Source organism: Drosophila erecta, unplaced genomic scaffold (genome assembly GCF_003286155.1).
Source record: "Drosophila erecta strain 14021-0224.00,06,07 unplaced genomic scaffold, DereRS2 tig00000092-arrow-pilon, whole genome shotgun sequence".
Taxonomy (NCBI): domain Eukaryota; kingdom Metazoa; phylum Arthropoda; class Insecta; order Diptera; family Drosophilidae; genus Drosophila; species Drosophila erecta.
The window spans coordinates 8,195,287-8,216,911 of record NW_020825207.1 but is presented as its reverse complement, the minus strand read 5'-3'; the positions used below and the strand labels follow the sequence as shown (position 1 = coordinate 8,216,911).

Sequence of the window (21,625 nt, the reverse complement as noted above, 5' to 3'; positions counted from 1 at the left end):
AATTTGAATGCAGATTCTTAGAGAATTGCGCCAGAAACATTTAGAGGTATGCCACTTCAAAATCCGATTAAGATAAGTTGAGTTATGGAGTTTAGAACTTCGGCTTAGGACATTTCTTAAGTTTTTGAATTTCTACAACAACACCACATCAAAAAAAATTACAAAAAAAAATAAAAAAAAATACATTTCTAAATTTGAATGCAGATTATTAGAGAATTGCGCCAGAAACATTTAGAGGTATGCCACTTCAAAATCCGATTAAGATAAGTTGAGTTATGGAGGTTAGAACTTCAGCTTTGGGGCATTTTTTAATTTTTTGAATTTCTACAACATCTTAACATCAAAAAAATGACAAAAAAATTAAAAAAAAATAAATTTCTAAATTTGAATGCAGATTCTTAGAGAATTGCGCCAGAAACATTTAGAGGTATGCCACTTCAAAATCCGATTAAGATAAGTTGAGTTATGGAGGTTAGAACTTCAGCTTTGGGGCATTTTTTAATTTTTTGAATTTCTACATCATAACATCAGAAAAATGACAAAAAAAATTTAAAAAAATAAATTTTTAAATTTAAATGCAGTTTTTTAGAGAATTGCGCCAGAAACATTTTGAGATATGCCACTTCAAAATCCGATTAAGATAAGTTGAGTTATGGAGGTTAGAACTTCAGGTTTGGGGCATTTTTTATATTTTGAATTTCTACAACATCATAACATCAAAAAAATGACAAAAAAATTAAAAAAATATATATTTCTAAATTTGAATTCAGATTGTTAGAGAATTGCGCCAGAAACATTTAGAGATATGCCACTTCAAAATCCGATTAGGATAAGTTGAGTTATGGATTTTAGAACATCGGCCCTAGGTCATTTTTGAATTTTTGTGAATTACTACAACATCATCACATTAGACGGACGGACAGACGGAAACGTTTCATTCTGTCGGCTACATACTTTTCAACGAATCCAGTATACCCTTTTACGCTACGATTAACGGGTATAACTATTATTTTGTTGGACACCCATTCAAATAAAATCTTTGGAAACATAACAAACCATTTTTTTGAAGTACCGACATGGCTGCGATATCGTACTGTGAGCTTTTATTATTTTATGGATTATTTTGGATTATTCAGCTCACCTGCAGCTGACGTATTTGCAATTCCAATTCGATGGCCTCCCGCTTCAGCGACTCCAACGCGGAGCGTTGTGACAGTGTGGAGTGCCGGTCGAAGACCAACTCGTTCCGCAGGCAGGGCGTCATCTCCTGCGGCGGACACGTGCCACAAAAACAATCACTTTAGTCCGCCGGACAGGTGTTATGTGCACTACTACTCACGTTGTGGTCGCCCGCCTCCTCGCCGCCCTCCGCCTGCGGCGATGCAAAGAGTCGTCTGGGAATCTTCTGGGCCTGCGATGGTTGGGCCAGAAGACGGACGAAGTTCACCAGATCCTGTTGAGGTGAGACAGCAGCGCACTGGTTGGTCAGGCTGTTGTACCGCTTGGCTTGGTCATTGCCCTGTGGAGGTATACAAATAATTATGACTTGGACTCATTTTACAGGAGGTATTCTGATAATGCTATCTTTATCTAGTACTTAATTCTTTCTCCTTTCTTTTTCATTATAACCATTTTTGCTCGAGCTACCAATTTACCAATATATATATTTTCCCTTTTCCCCATACCCAATCCCGCTAAGAACTGTCGCAATCATCACGCAAGAGCCGCCCACGCATTAGGCAAATTACCAGAGCAAATTGCTACCCCGCGCAATTATAATAATCGTGTACAAATTACTGTCCAGGAAACAAAAGGTGCTGCAGAAATTAACTCGCATTCGAGGTGCCAGTGGCCCATTGCCACACTATACTACACTATGCTGTGTTTATGGGGTGCGACAACCACCTGCTGCAGTGATAAATCACTGGTCGGCGGGGCACTCACCTTGCCGGCAATTACTTCTGCGCCCTGCATCAGCGAGTCGGACACAATGGCGACCAGGTCGTTGTGGATCTCCTCCAGCTCCTGCATCTGCTGGGGCAGGGTGTCCGTGTGGTAGGCCTCCAGCATTCCATTTGTGGCATGCAGCTGCTGCACGTACGCATTATGGGCGTCGATGTATTCGGTGAGCGAGTGCTGGCTGGGATTCTGTCGGTGGGCCAGGTGGCACTGCTTGTAGTCCACACGGCACTGTGGAAGGAGGGATGGGCAATGCCAATGGCAATGGCAATGGTAACCAACAAAGGGAGAGGGTAAAGGGTCACAAGGGTTGGGTGGTCAATTTATGGGTAATCACAGAAAAGGTTAAATTGGCACACGCACAATGGACAGAGCATTTGATGGGCAATTGGACCGGCCCACACTGCGTATGCGATATTTTCTGCTCGAACAGAATTTTAAGGCATCTTAAAGTGCTGTTCGGTAAGTTTGCTTTTGTGACTTTAAGACCTTCAGGGCATGTGTTAATCAACGCTTTTAGTTAATTAAACTCACCTTCGACAGCTTCTCTTCAGTCTTTGCGATAATAGTCTCAAAAGACTCCCTGTGTGTAAATATTTTACGGCTTTGAACTTTGCGATGAAAGGATTTATCCAGCATTGGTCGCGACACCTAAAGAAGTGCGTAAATAAATTATGTATGGCATATATTTTAGTCCCCTACCAGTTGTGCGGAATGAAAAAAGGGCAAATCATCGTGAAAAACGAAATTTAAATGTACAAGCCAAATAAAACAAAGCGAACGCCGCGGCAAAACAACATTATTCGGCACTCGAAAAACACATGTCATTTCCCAGGGCCCGCAGCGCCACGCCCCCACTAATTAACCGTAATTAGAGTCTGCCTTTTATAATGCAAATTGGGAATTTATTTTTTTTTTGTGCTGCCTCAAGGCCACAAACACACATGTGGCTGCCCATCCGATCGATGTGGTAACTGGTACAAATAAACGTATCATACATTATTATTAGTATAAATCTGGGTATTGTTTCAAAAGCGAAAATAAATCCCTGCATGCCTGCATTAAGTTAATTAAAAATCCTTTAGGGCAAGTGCACGACAAGTGGCGTATAGTTCTATTTTCAGTGAAGGCAACTGAATATTTAACGCGACACGATATTGCCATTAACCCATTTCGGTTTCGGCAACTTTTCCGACGAAAACCGTAATTTAAGGGATTCTCACCTGGCGGGAAAGGACGCTGGCCACATCGTTGCAGGCCTGTGAATCGGTTTCGACCTCCTGCAGGAATGTTTCCCATGCCTGAAAGATGGCCAAGTGGCAGGCGGGTCTGCACGCCACTCGGTTGGGGTTTTGGCAACTGAATTTGGCTGGAAAAATCGTTTGGGCCACTTACCTTTCTTTGCGTAATTCGGCATTCTTCTTGCGATAATTGGAAACCGCAACTTGGAGGGCAGTTGCGTGTTCCTCGTACAGACGGGATAGTGTTTCGGAGAAATCGGATACTGTAATTGAATTAAGTTGAGTGAGCGTTAAGGTCAAATAAAACTAAGAGGCAGTCACGCTTTATGACGGGCCACAAAGTGCATTAGACACAATGAAAGCACCGGAAACGGATATGCCCACAGGGGAGAGGCGGGCACTTCCGGCTGAAGTCTTTGTGTTTCTCTCCACATCTCAAAATCCCAAGGCTGCGCTCAAAAGTGACCAAGAAATACCTTAGACAATAAAACTTATTTATTTACGTTTAAATAATGTATTTAACAACTTTTTTCCGAGTGTGAACCTTTCATATTTCCCTTACTTTGTTTTCCCTGGCACAAAAGTGCCAGTTTATGTGCTGTTAAGCACAAAAAGTCAGCCTCTTTAAAAAAAAAATGACTGCCTGTTGGATAATCCATCACATTTACGATTACTCAGGCATATATGAATATGGATGTTTGGCTTCTGGCCACTTAAGCTGCCATTTTATGGTCCAATCGTTTTATGAGCCGCCAGATACGCGATTATAGCGTCTGTGCAACAGGTTGTCAAACGTGTTGAAACTGAAAAGTTTCTGTTGCTGTGCTAGGCAACTTTAATTTAATCAATAATTTTGTACTTCAACTTCTCTGATTTCACATGCAGTTCACAGCAAAAATGTTATTAAAAACTTTACAGGCTACACAAAACTACTGGAAACTCTGCTGTTCGCCAGTGCCAAAGGTGCCATCCGCTGGGACAACTTTCTCTGACAGCGCCGTAATTCAAAGTCAAAGTTATGTCGAAAAGTTGCAGCTGTGTCAGAGGATGTTGTTCGTTGGGTAAACATACTCATAGTTGGGATAGGGAATTTACGAGGCTTTGCTGGCCTAACTGATTTATGCCTCAATCTGACGACCCGACAAAGACAATCGGCAATCGAAATCAATAAGCCATAAAAGCGAGTACAGAAACTTATCAAATCAAATGCTGCCACATAAATTGCTTTTTGTTGTCCCGTTTCTGGGCGAAACCCGAGCCCGCTGTTTGTCACTTTGTGTGCCACCTGGCGAGCGTGTCAGGTGTGAAAGTCTGGCACACGACACGTGTAATCCCATGTGGCGGATGGGATAGGAGCTGGAAATATATTGGCTTCTGGTTAAACTCACCTGTTTTAATTAACTTAAAGTTGACATTGTTCTGGGATTTGAAAGCCTCGTTCAAACTGCTGTGACTGTAATCCTTGAGCACGCCGTTGTAGGACGCCATGCTGCCGCCCTGGGGGCTAAGGGAACCACCTCGTGGTCCCCTCCACCCGAAGATCCTCCTCCTACGACTTCTTCGACCACTTGAAGATTTTACCGAAGAACCTGCCGACGACAACAGCGTTATCACTCACTGGACTTACAGCAAAAGTAAGCCATTTTTTAATCAAAACCAAAAATTAATCAACTCGTAAAACCAAACAATTAAATAAAGAGAACAAACAGAACGCAGCGTAAATTCCAAACAAAACGAACCGAATTGAAAGCAAACAAATGAGTATTTCCAAACGAAATGTGATTTGATTTCGGGTGGTTGGAGTAAAGTATCCGTCAGGCAATGTCAGGAATTATTTTGGCCACGCCATGGCAAATACACAAGTCAGTGCTCCATTCCCGCCACCCCCTGGCCAATCAAACAGATCGCTGCCTTTTGTATTTATGCATAAATAATGAGTGGAGGCGGAGGCAGCTCCCCATTTGCCCCCCACGGTCTTTCACTTTTTCTATCGCTCCTATTCTCGCTTTGCGCCAAGTCGGAAATTCGAGTATTCCAGTCCAGGACAGCTCCTTAAACCCGAGCCCCATTACCAAAGTCAACAAAAGGTCCTAAACAACAGCGGTCAAATTGGTGGTTCAACCCTAAATACTGACCACTAATAACTTATGAGCGTCTGTAATTCAAGTTTTTCGCTTATTTAATCATAAAACTTCTAACTTGTATTTAACGATCAATAGCTATGCTTCTTGAGTGGCCACGTTTAAATGTTTGCCAAAATGTTGAAAGGTTTAACACGAATAATTTTAAATGAAAGAATTATTCTTAGTTCATGGTTTGATGGTTTTAAAGACAATGAAACAGGCGGGGGAATAGAAAACAATTGTTCCACCCCGATTTCAACCCAATAAAATTGAGATGTGAAAGCGATGAAATGCTCAGTCCTACACATTTAAGCTCCACTGTATGTAGGTTCCTCCGTCTTGCTGCTCTTTGGCTCCTTTGGTCTGATGTTGGGCGCCCAAGTCAAAGTCGGGGCAGATGGGAGCCCCTCATTTAAAATTCAATCAATAAATGAAGCGTAATTTCATTGCCGCGGCGAGAGTCGAGATTTCGTTAGAACACATTCGCAGCTAAAAAGACTCGGGGGTCCGTTTGTTTGGTATGTCTGGTGATTGTTTCACCCGGACTCAGCGCTCCACCACTCGACCCTCCTAACCAAGTCCAGGCCCACTGTCCAAAGTGTCTGTCGTGTTTGTTTGGACACGCTCACACGAGGCTCAATTACTGTCCGACTGGCTGGCCCAATGAAATATGTAGGAGCTGCAGCGGATCGCCCACGAAAGTGTGCTTTAGAAATTATTAAAGGACTCGGCTGTCGCATCCTTTTGGCCCCGTCCAATTTGAAGTTACATTGCCGGAATAAACAGGGCGTGTCCGAGATTTGCAGCGATCACGTAGCACTTGATTTACTTTGCCGCTGGTCATCAAATTTGCCGCGCTGTGAACTTTGAAATGAATTCCAGTGGGTGGTTGTACTGCTGGTGGTGCTAGTGGTGGTGCTAGTGCTGGTGCTAGTGCTGGTGGTGTGGCAGGATCTCGGGCGGTTCGAGCTCACGTGCCAGCTGCAAGGATGTCGTTATCGCTGTTGTTGATTACACTTCACGCGCTGCTAAGCTGACATTCATTTTGGAACGCCAGTCTCAGCTGGATGTGCTGCCCCTGCTCCTGCTCCTCCTGCTCCTCCAGCTCCTTCAGTTTTCCGAAGGAATTATGTGCGTGCTTGCATTCGGAGAATGCGCTCCAGGCACGCAACTCAGACTCAGTTGTAGCTGCAGTTGCACCCGCAGTTGCACCCGCAGTTGCATCCACGGGCCCAGGTAATCCAATTATGCATGCGAGGAGCAGCTGTGGACCCCACTCAAGCGATAAGGAGGCACGATGGATATGCAGATGGGAAATGGGAAATGGGCGGGCGGAAAGTCAAGCATCCTAAGCACTTTAAGTTCGCCTTTCGCCTTTGTGTGTGTTTAGTACCAAAAGTTAACCGAGCTTAACTAAGCGAGGACGGCACAGGGATGGGTTTGCGAGCATTGGCAGCGCCAAAGGCTGAGTATCCTTGGAAAAACTGCGAGCTAGAAATCTGAGAGTCCATTGTGAGGATTCTGGTCTTATTGTGCAGAAATTGAACGAGTTCGTAATGCGGCTAATTGAAAGGTTCAAGGGCAGACACGGGCTTATGAACACCTCCCCCTTTGAGTATTTCGCTTACTGGAATTCTGAATATACACGTATGTTAATAGTTACACAACCTTCTAGGTTTCTAATAGAAAAGGCACGCTGTATTAAATATAATCGGACACATGATTATGTTTCACTAATAATCCAAAATATAGATATGCATATCTATTTCGCTGACAATCCAAGGATACTCTGTACAAATGAAGTGCTTCAAGGCATTCTCAAACTAAACAGAACTCAGAACTCCAACTTGCAGCGAATGAATAGTTGCTTTAAACTAAAAAGGAGTGCCAGAATTTTCACATTCACAAATCTTGATGGAATTCCATTTGCTTGGAAAGTTGAGAGATGATATTGTGCAGAGGTTCCCAACTCAAATTGAATCCCATCAGATTCCTTAAAAGTGAATTCCAGAACCCCCAGTATGCTGCATGTTATGGCGGTCAACTCGAGGTTGTTTCTACGAGACGCGCGGCAAACAACTGTAAACGATTCGATTAGCAGGTGCAAAGAAGACTTGGAAGGCACCTGTCACCTTTGGAAGGCGTTCCGCCCGAACTGGCCCCGCCCCCGCCACCGCCGCCGCCCGTCGAGTTAGAACCCCTGGCCGCCGCTCCACTGGCTTGTCCGCCCACCGCTCCGTCGCACTGATCCGCACTCCGTGACCTGGCGCCGGCCATCCTCTCCCGGTCCTCGCGCGGCGATCGCGCAAATAGGCCGCCACCGCTGCCGCCGCCCTTGCCCGCCGGACTCCTCGTCCTTGGTGAATCGTAGACACCCGCATAGTTCTCCAGAGGCGGCGAGTAGCCCCTCCCACTGCCATCCGCTGGCGCCGTGTGAGGGGTTCTCGGCTGAAGCTTGATGACCGGCTCGCGGGCCTCGAAGAATGCATCGAAGTTGTTCTGGCGCAGATTCTCGCTGCTGAAGACGGGATTCTCGACGTGCACATGCACATCCTCGCGCAGTCTGTTGCTCTCCCTCGTGTCCGAGGAGCTGGAGCGGCCCAATCGCCCCAGCGGAAGGTGGAGCTTGGGCCGCAGACGTGACTTTCCGGTGGGCGATTTGCTGCCGGATGCGCTGGCCGACGATCTTTCCGGCGGCAAATCCATGGGCGACATGGGTCGACCCCATCCTGGTCCGAAGTGGGCGTGCGTGGGATCCGGCGTGGGTGGCTCCAGAAAGATACTGGGGCTGCGTGAGCGGAGATCCCCATAGTGCTCTAGTGCTCCTCCTGCTGCCGAATCCTGATCGATGGCTGCGCTGCTGCGCTGGAATGGTGCTCGTCCCTGTCCAGTAGCACTGCTCCCCTGCATCTGGCTGGCATCATTATAATCATTATACATGGACGCAGCAGGCGGCCGCTGGGGGTTCCTCCGTAGGCTGCTCCTCTTCGTGGAGCCCTGGTGCGAAAGATTCGAGTTATTGGAGTGGGTCAGCGAGGCGCGCGATGTGCGGCGGGTGGGCGTGGGCGGCAGGCTCTGCGACTGGCACTGAAAAGCCGGTGTCGCCGCTGCCTCCTCGAAGTTAAAGAAGTTCGAGGCAACAGGTGATCCCGGGTAGGTGTACGGCGGTGAGGCGGGCGGAGATCCTGGGTAGAACGAGGCTAGTGCTGCCGGAGCGGTTGCTGGCTGGATGGCAATGGGCGGAGTGTTGGCCTCGAAGTGGACGGCGGCGTTGGTTGGGACTTTGGTGGTGCTGTGGCCGGCGAGGCTACTGGGGGTGGTGGTGTTGGTGGCTCTGGCTGGATACTCGATGGGCACGAGCGGCTCGGGCAGGCAGTCGAGTGAGGGTCGCGGTTTCACACGTGGCGCAAAGAAACCATAGGTCATCAAGATGAGCTCATCGGCGGGATATATTACGTACATTCCTCACGGTCCCCATGTGGCATGGTGGCACAGCGCTAAGTGGATCTCAGCTGTTGGCTTGATTGTCTCTTGGTTTCTGGGGTACTCTTTTGGGGTTACTCTAATCAGGTTCGGTGGATTCGGTGGGTTCGGTGGGTTCGGTCTAGTTGGGTCTTATTCGAGTTCCTGTCTTTTTAGGGTTCTCAGTTAGCAGTGCTGTCAGCTGTCTGTCTTTTGTGGGTTGTCTAACTAAAGTGCTTTAAGTTACCGAAACAATATAGAAAGAGTATCTAGGTTCGTTTACAACTAGGGCTTAACGTACTTTCTGCTAGTCGGGTATATCACAAAGTGAGTTCAAGTTTAGCTAATTTCTCGGGGACGTGCTGTCATTTGGATCGCTGCATGTTGTCGATACTTAAAGACGATGCTAAAACGAGAATAAAAAAGAAAACAAATCAATGATTAATTAGTCGTAATCACTGAATACCACATTTTAGAACACAAAACGAAAACTTTGGCCGCAAGACCAAACAGAGCTCAGCTTGTGCCTCATTAAAAATATTCGTTTCTGCTGGTCGCCCATTCATGCGAGTCTTTTTGCTCATTAAATTGTTCCGTTTCCCTGGAAGAGCAGAAGTTACCACTCGAGGGCCAGGATTTGGGTCAAACTTGGGGCTCTCCTGCTCTCTAAGTTGGTAAACAAAGTTTGACCGGGGGCAAATTTCTGGCCAGGTTTACACGGCCAAGGCCAAGTGCCAAAAGAACTCGGGGCCAGGTGGCAACTTGTCAGGGTGCCAACTGTACAATAGCTATAAGAAAACTGCAAAAAAAAGTCGCACCCATGCTTTTGACCAATAATATAGGACAAATTTATAGCTAAATATGTATATGCTCTGATTAACCACCTTTCTTTGTTAAATTATAAGAACTACACAGATTATATTATATCTATTTCTTTAAGTCTTGAATTAGAAGCAATAGAACTAAAAGCCGTAATTCTTTTCGATATAATCATTTTACTTTAGTTGAAGTAAACAATCGCTCACTGTTCACAGGATGGCTGCTCAAACACAAATTAACAGGAATTGGCAATGACAGCTGAAAGTTAGTTGGTCGAACCACCAACCACCACCCTCTTAGTTTGTGCGTGTCTAAGCCACTTGTGGGTGTGGATGGGGGTGTGGATGGGTGTGGGGTTGGTGGGCGAATTACTGGCTCGCCACATGCAAGGCTTATTATTATGCCATTTTATTGGCCAATCGATGGGCCCATATCAATTAAATTTGCATTAAATATTCATGATAACCGATGGTTACACGCCGCTTTAATTATCGGATCAGAATTAACTGGATGAGTGATTATAGCGTGCCATTGTCTTGTCCTCCCGGGCAAAGTTTATGGGTATTCCAAGTGTGGAATATGTCACGGATTTCTGACAATATGGGAAACTATAGAAGTGCTTTTCAAGACTTTAAGTACAAAGTAAAATTATCTCCACATGGGTATACAACACAACAAACTAAAATTTATTTATGTGAAAAGCATCTTTATGGTTGCAGAAGTACCAACAATAAATAATGGTTATTCAAAATTGAAGTTAATCATACCTATATTTCTAATTGGATATCTTTTTGGTAAGTTAAGTAAACAGTTGAAACACATTTTGCAACGCTATGTGGCTTAAGTAGCTTTTGCAAGAGTGATACCATTTTAATTTTAATTCCTGTCTTAGGCAACTCGTCTGACTAAAGCTCATGTTTTAAAATGAACGATTTGCATAATTGATATATAATGGATACTGACCCAATAATATTCACCCACGAAATCAGAGAGGGCGGATCCTTGGCCGGCATTAAAATCGCATTACGCGCACAACGGCACGGGAAATCGGGGGAGATTAAATTCATATATCGCGCACGGCGGCCTTGCGTGTGCGTATGTGAAAATGAGGAAAACCCGAAAAGAAAACTTACAACAAGAATGCGATGCGATGGCCGGCAGGGAGGGGCAGCGAGGCGGAAAGGGGGGGAGGCACGAACAAGTATGAGGAAAAGCCAAAGTCAAGACAGAAATTGCATTTCATAAATGGGGGGCTACACAGCTTGTGGCAAGGCGAGCCGAAAAGAAATCACGCAATTTAATTCAATGTGAATTATTTATTAGCTGCCAGATAGGGGCGGTCGCATGAATAATTCCCCATATTTAATGCCGTGACGGTGGGGCCACGAAGGTTGCCAAGGCGGTGGAGCACTGGGCGGAGCAGGAGGCGGCTGGCACAAAAAGGAGGAGCAGTCACTGCTGATGACACTATCCGGCGGGGTACGCAAATATTTCCTTTCCATCCCCAGCACTCACCCCCACCCCCACCCCCACAGAGCACACACACCCACACACACACATAATTGAATTGTTTTGCTGCACTTTACCAGCTCGTTAAATCTGTCAACATTGATCAATCAAACCGGGTAAGAGGGGGGGAGTAAGTGAAAGTGGGCGGGCAAGAGAAAGTTGCCCCATCCCCAGCTGAAAGTTATAAAAGCCAAGGGAACCGGGAATTTCCTCTTTTTCCCCTCCGGCAACTACTGGCATTTTAAAAGCCTTTCCAACGACGAGCAGCAAAAGCCAACCGAAAGTAATTTTGCAAAAATGCTAAAGGACGAATGGCAACTACTTCAATTGAAATTAATTAACTACAGAAAACAATGAAGCCTGAAGAGCGATGGCAGTTCGCTTATCACAACGAGGAAGCCAGCAGCGAAGAATTGTTATAAATAATCTAGCAGACAAACCCCTCGTTTTGGCTAGCAGCTGCACATTGGCAAGAAGTGCCAAGATGCAAGATGCAAGATGCCGAGATGCTAATATGCTGAGAATGCCCAGGAAAAGCCGGCCAACTAGAGGAAGCAAACTTGACTCAAGTGCATTGTCAAGGCGCTACACGAAAACAGAAACAGAAACCGAAACGGCCAAGAGAAAAAAGGAAAGCATCGAGGAATCGAGGAGGAGCAATGTGAAGGCGCCCATGCGATGCACTTGCTCTCGGCCAGCGACATACATAATTACATGGCAGTGAGCCCAGAAGACGGGCACATACCCGTATGTATTTATATATTGCAAAGCGTATAAACATACAAACAAATGTATTATTGTCGGTCTGCACGCCGAGGTATTCGCCGTCTGCTATGAGAATACAAATTAACCGAATTCCTTGCAACTTGCTATGAAAATACGAGAACATGCTAAGATCAAGGCAGCTTGCTTGGGTGCCTTTGACCCTGCTTTTGAATTCCACCTCAAGTTGTGGGGCTTGAAAAACGCTCTTCGCTTTTATTTTATTTTTCTTAATTAAATCCAAACGCATATAAATAAATATTTGGCTCGCCAAGAATATATTCTCTGAAAAGGTTACTGGGATGAGTGAGGAGCTCGGTAGAGGGCTTTTGAGCTTGGAAATTTACATCGTTTTACATCATCGAGGAGATTAGAGGGTATTCTGCATTTGATGAAAAGTATGTAACAGGAAGTCTTTATATACAGTCTATATTATCAATCAGTAGAAATATCCATAATTCTTGAGAACGAACCATTTTAACAATAATAATCTCTGTTCTCCTTTTGAATTCCGAAAAATAATAATTTTATCATCACTTTAATGCTTTCTGAGCTTGCATTCCCTTTTCTTTTTAATTTCTAGTAAAAAAAATAATAAATGGTAATTTTTCGAAAGAAACACACAAAAACTTAGCAGAATGCACTTAACAAAAATTACTAAAGACGTTCCACAGAAGCAGAATACAAGAAATCTAATTCAAAGGTCAAGGAAAATCTACTGAATAATTTGATGCTGAAGAAAATTTTGGCATGCTAATATGATTTTCAAAATGAATAAAACAAAGTTCACATGCATACACATTTAAATGGCTTAGCAAATCCCAAAAGTTATTCAGTTTGCTTTAAGATGATAACTACACAGCATGCCTTGTGTTTCTTAAGCGAGGTAGCAACAATAATTCGGATAGACACATATTTGGTATTCGCCATTTGGCCAATTAGCAAGCTGCCCTTAACTTCACTGCCAATCAAAAGGAAGGTCATTCATGTAATGGCTCAATCAATCTCATTGCGCCCAGGAATTTTGCACTCCAGCTGAGAAAACATGACGTACAATAAAGTTTTGTGCTGATTTGTGTGGGCCATAATTCGCCATAATTCCGTACAAATCCAAATGGGCATAACCATCAAAGGCAGGCGCAAAAAATATACAAAGATACAATGATACAGGTTGCATAGACATGTGATACTTACGCAAAAGGAAATTAGATGAAAAGGAGGGGCTGCGCAGCGAAAGCAAGGCAAACAAAGCTGTCGAAAAGAGTAAACTCAATTTATGAGAAAAGCGTTGGAAGAGCCTGCGAAATTCAGAGCAGCTTCAACGCAAATTGCGTATTCGCAACGTGGGCCCATGCGGAGTCACCCAGGCAGCAAAATCAGGCGCAGAAGGTTGGGGCTCCCATGGATCCATACCCATGTTCCCGGCCCCACACGAATTGAAATTCAGACTGACATGCACTGTCTGACGGCAGAGCAGGCCGTCATTTTCGGGACATGAACAAGTTTCGGGGATGGAGTCTACATTAGGGTAATTAAATTGGTTCTGTTCATGCCGCAGGTGTAATAAGTACCTACAGCTATGTTGGCGCTATTAAAACTAGCTCTTAAATCTTATCAATGTGGTATCAATGTGGTCCACTTATGGTCAACTACTAATTAACAACCACAAATTCAAATATCAATTTCAATATTCAATCTCAAAACTACGAACACTCAAAACATAAGATAGAAATGCAATACACTTAGTGTTTTGCAAAAATCAAACTCGATGCACCAACTATCTGTACATTCAATGTGCAGAAAATAGCTCGAAATTACTGAAATCAAAACCAAATCCCATTTGCTGCAAGGCTTCGCAGAAACAAAGAGCTCAACATGAATTGGTATTAAATGTGCCCCATTGACAGGGAATCCAACTCACCGTTCGGAGAATCTGCAGCTAAGTTGTGTTCGTATCGGAATCGGTTCGTTGGGTTGACATTTCTACATTCCCTTTAAATTTGAATGTAACACAAATATTTGTTTGTTTACACAACACACGCACTGTTGTTTGTTCGATTCACTGGGTTTACATACATATGTGGCACATGAATGTGGTGCGTTGGGTTGACTTTCGGTTTTCGGTTTTCTGTTTGGTTTTTGGTTAAGTTTCGATTCGGTACGCTACTAGACTTTGCGGCTCGTTTCGAGTCGTTTCAGTTGCACTTCCATTATTTTTGCAATTTTTATTCATGTGTCGCTGGCACACAACAACACACACAACATAAATAATAATAACAACAACAGGAACTACGACCGATCGACGACGAATTTAGACTGAGACTCGAGCAGCTGTAAGCATTTAAATATTTTGACAATTCTTGTTTGTGTTCCGCCGCTCTTTCTTTTTGCTGTGCTTTCTCGCGATTCTCATGGCTGCTCTACTGATGTTGCTGCTGTTGCTGTTGCTGTTGCTGTTGCTGCTGTTGCCGCTGCTGCGGATGTTGCTCCTGTTGCTGTTTGAATTGCTTCTTGAATTGCTGCCGCTGCTGGCTGTACGCATATTGGCGCCGTTGATAACAATATCATATCGCTGCCATGGCGCTGCCGTTTGTCGAGCGCTTCAATGGGGAAACAGTCGAGCGCTTTTGTTTGCCGCGGGTCAATGGGGCGTATGCGCGATATGCTTTCAGCGGACTCAGCCAGACCAGTTTATACCGCATCCGTGACGTGGCTCATCCAGCCAATGACGTCATGGCCGCTGTCACAGCTGTCACGCGCGAAAAGTGTTCAAACACTATTTATAGATGAAACGGCCTCCCGCACCGAACGCCGCCAACCGCCCATTCGTCCATCAGCTGCTGCTGCTGCTGCTAATTTTTGCAAGTGTTTTTCTTAGCGCTTTTCTTGGATCGCAGCTGAAAATAGACAGAAACAGCGGAGAGTGTGAGGAAGAAATTGTCGTTGTTGTGTGTGAAGCTCATTGAAATGTTTGCGCGTACTCAATTTTTATTCGCATCTAAATATACACGCGCAAGTGTAGTATACTACAGAGAATGGCAATCGATGGCAACCGTGATTACTCATACGCCCCGCGAGCCAAGCAGATGCAAAATGCAAATTAAATGGCATTCGAGTGCTCTGCATTCCAATGTTGGCTCAATCACAGTTGCCATTATGGATTGAATACCAGCGAGGAAGCGAGGTATAATTTAAACTGCAGCTTCCTCATAGTTCTGGTTCAGTGAAGGGGGCATTCCTGATTGGCCTCCAGTCACCGTTCACCAGTTACCATCCACCATCCACCAGTCACCTGTGCCCTTAATTTAATTACCCAATGACAAGCTTTGATGTTCAGTTTTGGTTTAATTGTATTAATTTTCTCAATGTGTTAACGACATCAGCAGTGTGAATTTCCCACGGACAACTCAATAAATGCGACCCGGTCTTGGTTGGTTTGGATTGAAGGGCGACGGCCTCGTATCGAAAATGGGTCCCCGCTGACGATGAGGTTGTGGCAGGACCGATGTAGCCATGGCCATCACACACAGCAGTGCCAGAAAAATCGCTCCAAGATTAAGTTGCATCTTCGCTCGGTGAAGGGAAATGATTGATGCTTGGAGCGTTGAGATGGCGAGGCTTTTATAGCCCAGTCCCAGACAAACGAGTCGCAGATTGGGGACTTTTTATTTGAGCTGCTGCGATAAGCAGTCGAATGAATGACGGCCAAATGTCAGTCGGGGGCAGATAACCGATTGTGGCCAGGGGAATCCGGCCATCTACACCCAAAAGGGGCATCCCACGGTACCGGATTATCAGCCTAGACTAAATGTAAATATGACGTTTCTCGCTGAATATTTATGTTGCCCCCAGTGAGCTTGCCATCGCTCCGCGTCCCCCGAAAACACTCTTCTGTTTTAGCGCCCTGTTGGTTTTTCTGCATTGCAAATTACCCACCGACAGCCACGGCTGCCATTCAAAGGCATAGTCAACATGCGTCAACACGGAGCCACGCCCACTGCCCTACGCCCCTCCCAGCATCTGCCTTCTAGGCCGTACACAGAAAGAAAACTAATACTAGAATATTCATACTGCAAAGTTCAGTATTAAGCAGTTCAAAATCGCCTTTCTCGAAGCTGATTAAGCGTTTTTCCCCATTTTTGTCATTTGCTACTAACATTTACGATATGCACACAAGTCACAAATGATTTATATCTGTTTTATATGGGGCCATATACACGCAATAAAGCAACAAGAATTAAGCAATTAATGCGGAAAACCCCTTTCCATAAAAATGAAATAATATTTTGTACGGAAACGTCAGCAACTGCAAGTGTTTTTAGTATCTGAGCAGCGAGTGACAGAACAGATAATTCGTAATAGATGAAATTTGTAATATGTTTCCTTGCACATTTCAAATTTTAAACAATTTCAGGTAAAAGATGGCAATTATTTTCAGTGTTTTTGGGGGCACGTTGCAGCTGCAGCAACAGCAATTGCCCCTTGGCTCGATTAGAGCACTTTGTTAGTTTTCTCGCAGCAGAATGGGGCTGCAGAAGGGGTTGAATGTGCTGCTGCCCTTTAAATGACTCGACATTTTGACATTTTGAGTAATTTTGCACTTGCATTTTATTGTTTGTGTGCTTACTTTTTAGGGGCAAAAAAGAGTTTATAGTCACGGCTCATTAGGCGTTGAAAACGCTTCATTTGCGCTGGTTGTTGTGAAGGAAACGGGGTAAGGTGCATAGATTGACGCAGTTTCCGCTACAGCAAACTACGCACAGACACAGCAAGACAAACATAAAAAGTGTTATTGTTTATCAAATCGATTTGAATTGACCTCAGCCTTCAAAATCGGTTTACGAAAATGGCTTTTATGTTCTCTTCGGCAGCAATAAATCAAATAAATCAAACGGAATTCCAAATAAAATTAATCCATTTCCATGGTTGGCGCAGTAAAAAATAAATGTTTGGCTGGCGAGTAAACAGCAGAATAGATTCTGAATGTAAACATCGGTGGGAGACAGGCAAATTGCGGCATTAGTCAATCAATCACAGCCAATGGCTAATGGCAGAAAAGTCGACTTTTTGGCCCAGAACTGGGCTAAGAAATTTGAGCTTAACTGGTGCAAAAAGTTTAACGTTTGCTTTTGCCATTTTGCCATCTTGCCTGGCATTCATTTCGTAGCTGTGCGGCTGACATTTTGAAATGTTTCTTGCAAATCGTTGTTGAGTAGGCTAAGCTCAAGTGCCACGCCCCCAGCCCAGAGGCCCGCCCCCGGGGCTAACGACCGTAACAAGAGTAACGGCTGACAGCTATGAAAAAAATAATATATACGTACCATATACGAGTATGTACATAAACCTAGCACACCCGCAAAAGGCAAAGTTAAAATTTTTGGAAAAATCTCACGACTACGAAAACTTGAATTCGAGCCGATAAGAGCCGCGTTATGGAGGCAATTCAATTGAAAACATGAAAAGTTGTCAACCTGCAGAGTGGCGAAAAATGTTTTCGCACCGTTCCTAGGAAACGGATACTAGCTCGAAGGTAAAACACCCGACGACTTCTGGGGACTGCCAAATCGATACGACCTTGACGCCCCAAATGACAGCTGAGAAATCATTAAAAAATATATTCTAATTATGAGTGGCAGCTCGCGAACGCAAATGTTTTGCAAATTCATCAGGAATCAGCTTGGTTTCATTATTTCAAATTTCAAATGAGTCTCTAGCGGCGATACGATTGTGCCGACAGTTGATGGACAAACTTTTATCAGTCAATATACCCTGGTTATTTTCGCACTACTCAAGCGTGTGTGCTTTGAATAATTGTTTCGCAATAAATTTCAATAAGCCACTTTTGGGTTGGGTATGAATCTGTGTATTTTGTGTGTACAAGCCCGTTCTAGGAAGTATAATGGGGATTTATTCTAATTGTGCATAGACAGCTTAATGGATTTTGGAAGTAGCTGGTTGTTTAAGCATGCAATACCGTTTGTTCTTATTCCATTTGGTAGTGAATATTCACAGACTAGCAAATACATATATTTTCCGACCATTTGGCAACCAGTTAACAGCATAACTTTTTACTTCACCTTGGCAACGAATTTGTGCAACATTTTTGTGTTTTGAAACGGAGTATATAAAATATTAGACAGACAAAAACAAAGGGCAGGAGAATAAGTAATATATACCTTTAGCATGCAAAATGACTTATTAAGTTTATTGTTGGCAGGTTCACAGAGTCTGGCTTACATCCATAACTCAGGGACTTGGATCAATAAAGTGCCAGAAAACGCTCTGAAATGCAAAGGCAACCCGCCCGAAATAGGCAGCCTCGTAAATATGCATTTTCCCCTTGCAGAGGCAATCATAAATAAGCTCGGGGGATGGCAGATGGGCCAGGTAACCGAAGCCGAAGCCGAAGCGAGCAGGAGCTATTTAGGTGAGCTTGAAACGAGAATACAAAGTTCATTAAATACACATGAAGGCAGGAATTCTGGCGGGGCACTAAATGCCAGTTGTTCGTCCCGAAAATGGCTGCCATAAATGCGCCAGCTCATTTCTTGGGAGGGGGAAAATGGGAAATGGGAAATGGAGCTGGGAGCTGGGAGCCGAAAGCTGGTGGCTGGGAACTGAGGGCTGGAGGAATGGAAATGAGGTAAATGCTTCTGTCCCTACTTCGGTCCTGCCCCAAATGTTATTCAGACAAGATGAAGCACTTAGAACAACGTTGTGCGATGTCAGCATCCTGCGGGGAGTGGGAGGGGAAGGGGAAGGGGAAGGAGGAGCTCCTGCACATCCCTCCCGGGTATCACATTCGCTTTGTCTGTGTGCGTCCCGGACGGACAGGTGATAATGAATACACTCACCGCCTCACTCAGCGGCGCACATGTTGATATTTAAGCAGTTAATGACGCGTTTAAAGCTAAATGCCAACCGCAAAGCCACAACGACTACTCTTTTATTAACTATGCAATTTCCTTAACGGCCTTTTTCTGTCCGCCACTTGGCCAAGTGCTTTTGTTTCTCCATGAGTTCCATAATCATAACATTTCGGGTGTATGTCTTCTGCTGGTTAGGCATGCACCTAAAATATTTGTAATATTTTCTCAGACTTTGGATATAACAAGCTATGAGTACAATCTATTCCATTTAAATAAAATCTCACGAGTTTCATATTAGCTGATAATCGAATCAAGTTTTAGATCCAATGCCCAAATGTAACAAGGATTTTCATGCTGTGGGGGAACACATACTCGTATGCCGCCTTCTTAGTCAATAGATACTCAACTGTGAAAATATTTTTGTTTATTTTCTCGGCATGAGCGAAACTCATAATTTTTCCTTAGCAATCCTGGCAGTTAATCAAAAGTGGATGGGAAACAGGCGAACATTGAGTAGACAATAAAACTGAAGGCTCCGCCAAGCATACCACTCAAAAATGGTGCTTTTGATAGTCGAAGCTCGACGGCAGCCTCAGCCTACAAATTCGATTCGTCCTTTATTGAGCTGCCTTGTGATTGCCACACGTCACACGACTCAAAGGACGTGCTGCCATTTCAGAGCTTCCTTTTTCCTTTTTCCATTCTCCATTCTCCTTCCCGAAAGCCAAGCTGCAACTAAACCCACCTGACACATGTCGGGTGGCATACAAAGTGGACACAAAAATCATGGCACAAAAGGCGGGAACAATGTGCTCTTTGTTGGTCAGCAGGTGATTGCTTCCTGTGTGTGCTCCACCTTTCAGCACGGCGGCATTGCGTATACGCCACGGGTGAGCGGGCAGTGTTTGATGGACAAAGGCGTCGTAAATCTAATTAAATTTCACACAGCTGCCCAAACATTGAGGCGGACACTTGTTGGCCCACCGAATTTTCGGGGAAAGTCCCGAAGTCAAATAACAGCAGGACCACATCGATAGCCATCGAGGGATTTTCGCGCGAATAATGTTAAAATGACAGGCCATGCATAAATGCTAAAGCGTGGCGAAACATGTTGGTCGTTCTCCCAGCTTTTTAGTGTTCTTGTTTTCAGTTTTCATTTTTTGTTTTCAGTTTTTGTTTTTTGGCCATTCAGCAAGGTGGTCGTTGGACGTTATTAGCATGCCATCATCGCCCTCGCCGGCTGGGGCGGCAGTTCATGTAGAACGTGCTCAAGTGGGCACGGTCGCGTGCCTCATTATTCCCCCAAGGAGCCCCGAGTAGCCCCACTCCCCGTGGGGGCTTCCCCGGGAAATGTTTTCATTTTGGAATGGTCGCCGTGTTTTCGGTGGTCTCGTTTTCGTGCAACTAAAGAGGAAATCTGAATCAGGTCAGCGACAGCCACTGCGACAGCAATGGCAGTACCAAAAACTTGAAAGTCACTTTAAGGCTGCCACACAAAGCCGTGAAGAAAGCGGATGAAATAAATGTTAAGGTCAACATGGGAGGAAAGCGAGATATGCTGCACGAGCGTATAAGCGGGAGTCAAACCAACAAGTCTCGAAATATTCACTTTGTAATTGGATGCTGTCGTCTGCTGCCGACTGCCTGCTGCATACCTTTATAGCCCAGTCGACCCTCAACAAAACCATACCAACGAACACCCACCGCCTGGGGCCATAAAAAAGGAGCTCACAATGAATGCATATGGGCATGTGTGTGTGTGCACAGCGCACAAAAGTTATGGGATCCTTAAAGTCAGAAAATCTGAATTGTGCTGGTGAGGCAAGACAGGCTGCAGAGGAAAAGCATAACATTTGTTCAGCAATTTTCTCCTTGTACCCTTAAGCCAGTCCAAATCCAAATCTTGAATTGGACATTTTCCGAGCACATCTTGCAGTGTAGCAGAGCAGAGCACTCTTAAATCAATACATTTATTGCGTAATTTAAATCATTGAGTTTTCCCCCAGTGCATTCGTATCTGTGAGTCTCAGTTGTTCTTCAGTGTTGTTTTCTTTCTTCACATAAAGTCGGTTTGTCCTGTCTGTGGCTGTTCAGCCATTTTTTGTAGCCCCAAAGTTGAAGCGAATTGTCGTGTTTGTTTTATAGTTATTGCTTTTGTTTCGCTTTCGCCCATCGTAGTGCTCTATTGCCCAGCTTTTCCTACAGCTTTCTCCCCCTTTTTATATCACTTTCCATTTCTTTTTTTTTTTGTTTCATCCTGCTGCAGAGCACTGCGCCCTTCTTGTCCTTGCCCCCCTCCAACGTATGCACATTTAATCTTATGACAGCAAAAATGTTGTAAAATTGTTTATGGCACTTTGCGACATGGTCAGTATTTTTACAGTTTACAGTTTACTCCTTGGGATCTTTTCATTTCGCACACATATGTTCCGGAACTACAGGAGCATTTACATGTTGCTGCTGGGCGGGAATGGGATTTGACGGATGGGATCTCGTGACGAGTGGGATTACGTGGATAATGGATGGAGGATTTGGGCAGCAGTGCGCAGAACCTTCGCAAAATGCGACGAAGTTGAAGGAGTGAAAAAAGTCACCTGGGTCACTTTAATTTCTTAACTGCAGAGCTCTGTTTAATCACATTTATCAGCTGCAAGTAGCTGCACTTAATTAATGGCTAAAGGTTTCGGAATTGTGAGGCGAGTAAATCTAAAGAGAATTTTAAATGCAGTCTGTCAAATATATACAATTAGGAAATTGCTTTAAATTTCATTTCACTATGCTATAATTCGTTTCTGTCAAACTTTACTTTGCTTTAGAAAATATTTATTAATATATTCAGCAATTTTAAACTTGATGTAGTTTCTTTAGGAAGTCTTTCAGT

General features: G+C 44.3%; 2 protein-coding genes across 2 annotated transcripts in view; both read right to left on the bottom strand.

Moving 5' to 3' along the window:
- LOC6547078 overlaps nt 1-8,174 on the bottom strand; it is a 58,191-nt gene extending 50,017 nt beyond the window's left edge. Inside the window, 8 exon segments of the mRNA XM_026980844.1 lie at nt 1,142-1,267; nt 1,340-1,519; nt 1,945-2,190; nt 2,494-2,610; nt 3,183-3,288; nt 3,355-3,463; nt 4,589-4,789; nt 7,449-8,174. Coding sequence (XP_026836645.1) covers nt 1,142-1,267; nt 1,340-1,519; nt 1,945-2,190; nt 2,494-2,610; nt 3,183-3,288; nt 3,355-3,463; nt 4,589-4,789; nt 7,449-8,133 — 1,770 coding nt within the window. The 5' untranslated portion in view covers nt 8,134-8,174.
- Nucleotides 8,175-15,204: 7,030 nt separating this feature from the next.
- On the bottom strand, nt 15,205-15,467 carry LOC6548342 (metchnikowin). The gene has a single exon (XM_001975477.3). The coding sequence runs from the start codon at nt 15,439-15,441 to the stop codon at nt 15,283-15,285; it is 159 nt and encodes a 52-aa protein (XP_001975513.1). The 5' UTR covers nt 15,442-15,467; the 3' UTR covers nt 15,205-15,282.
- Between the last annotated feature and the right edge of the window lie 6,158 nt (nt 15,468-21,625).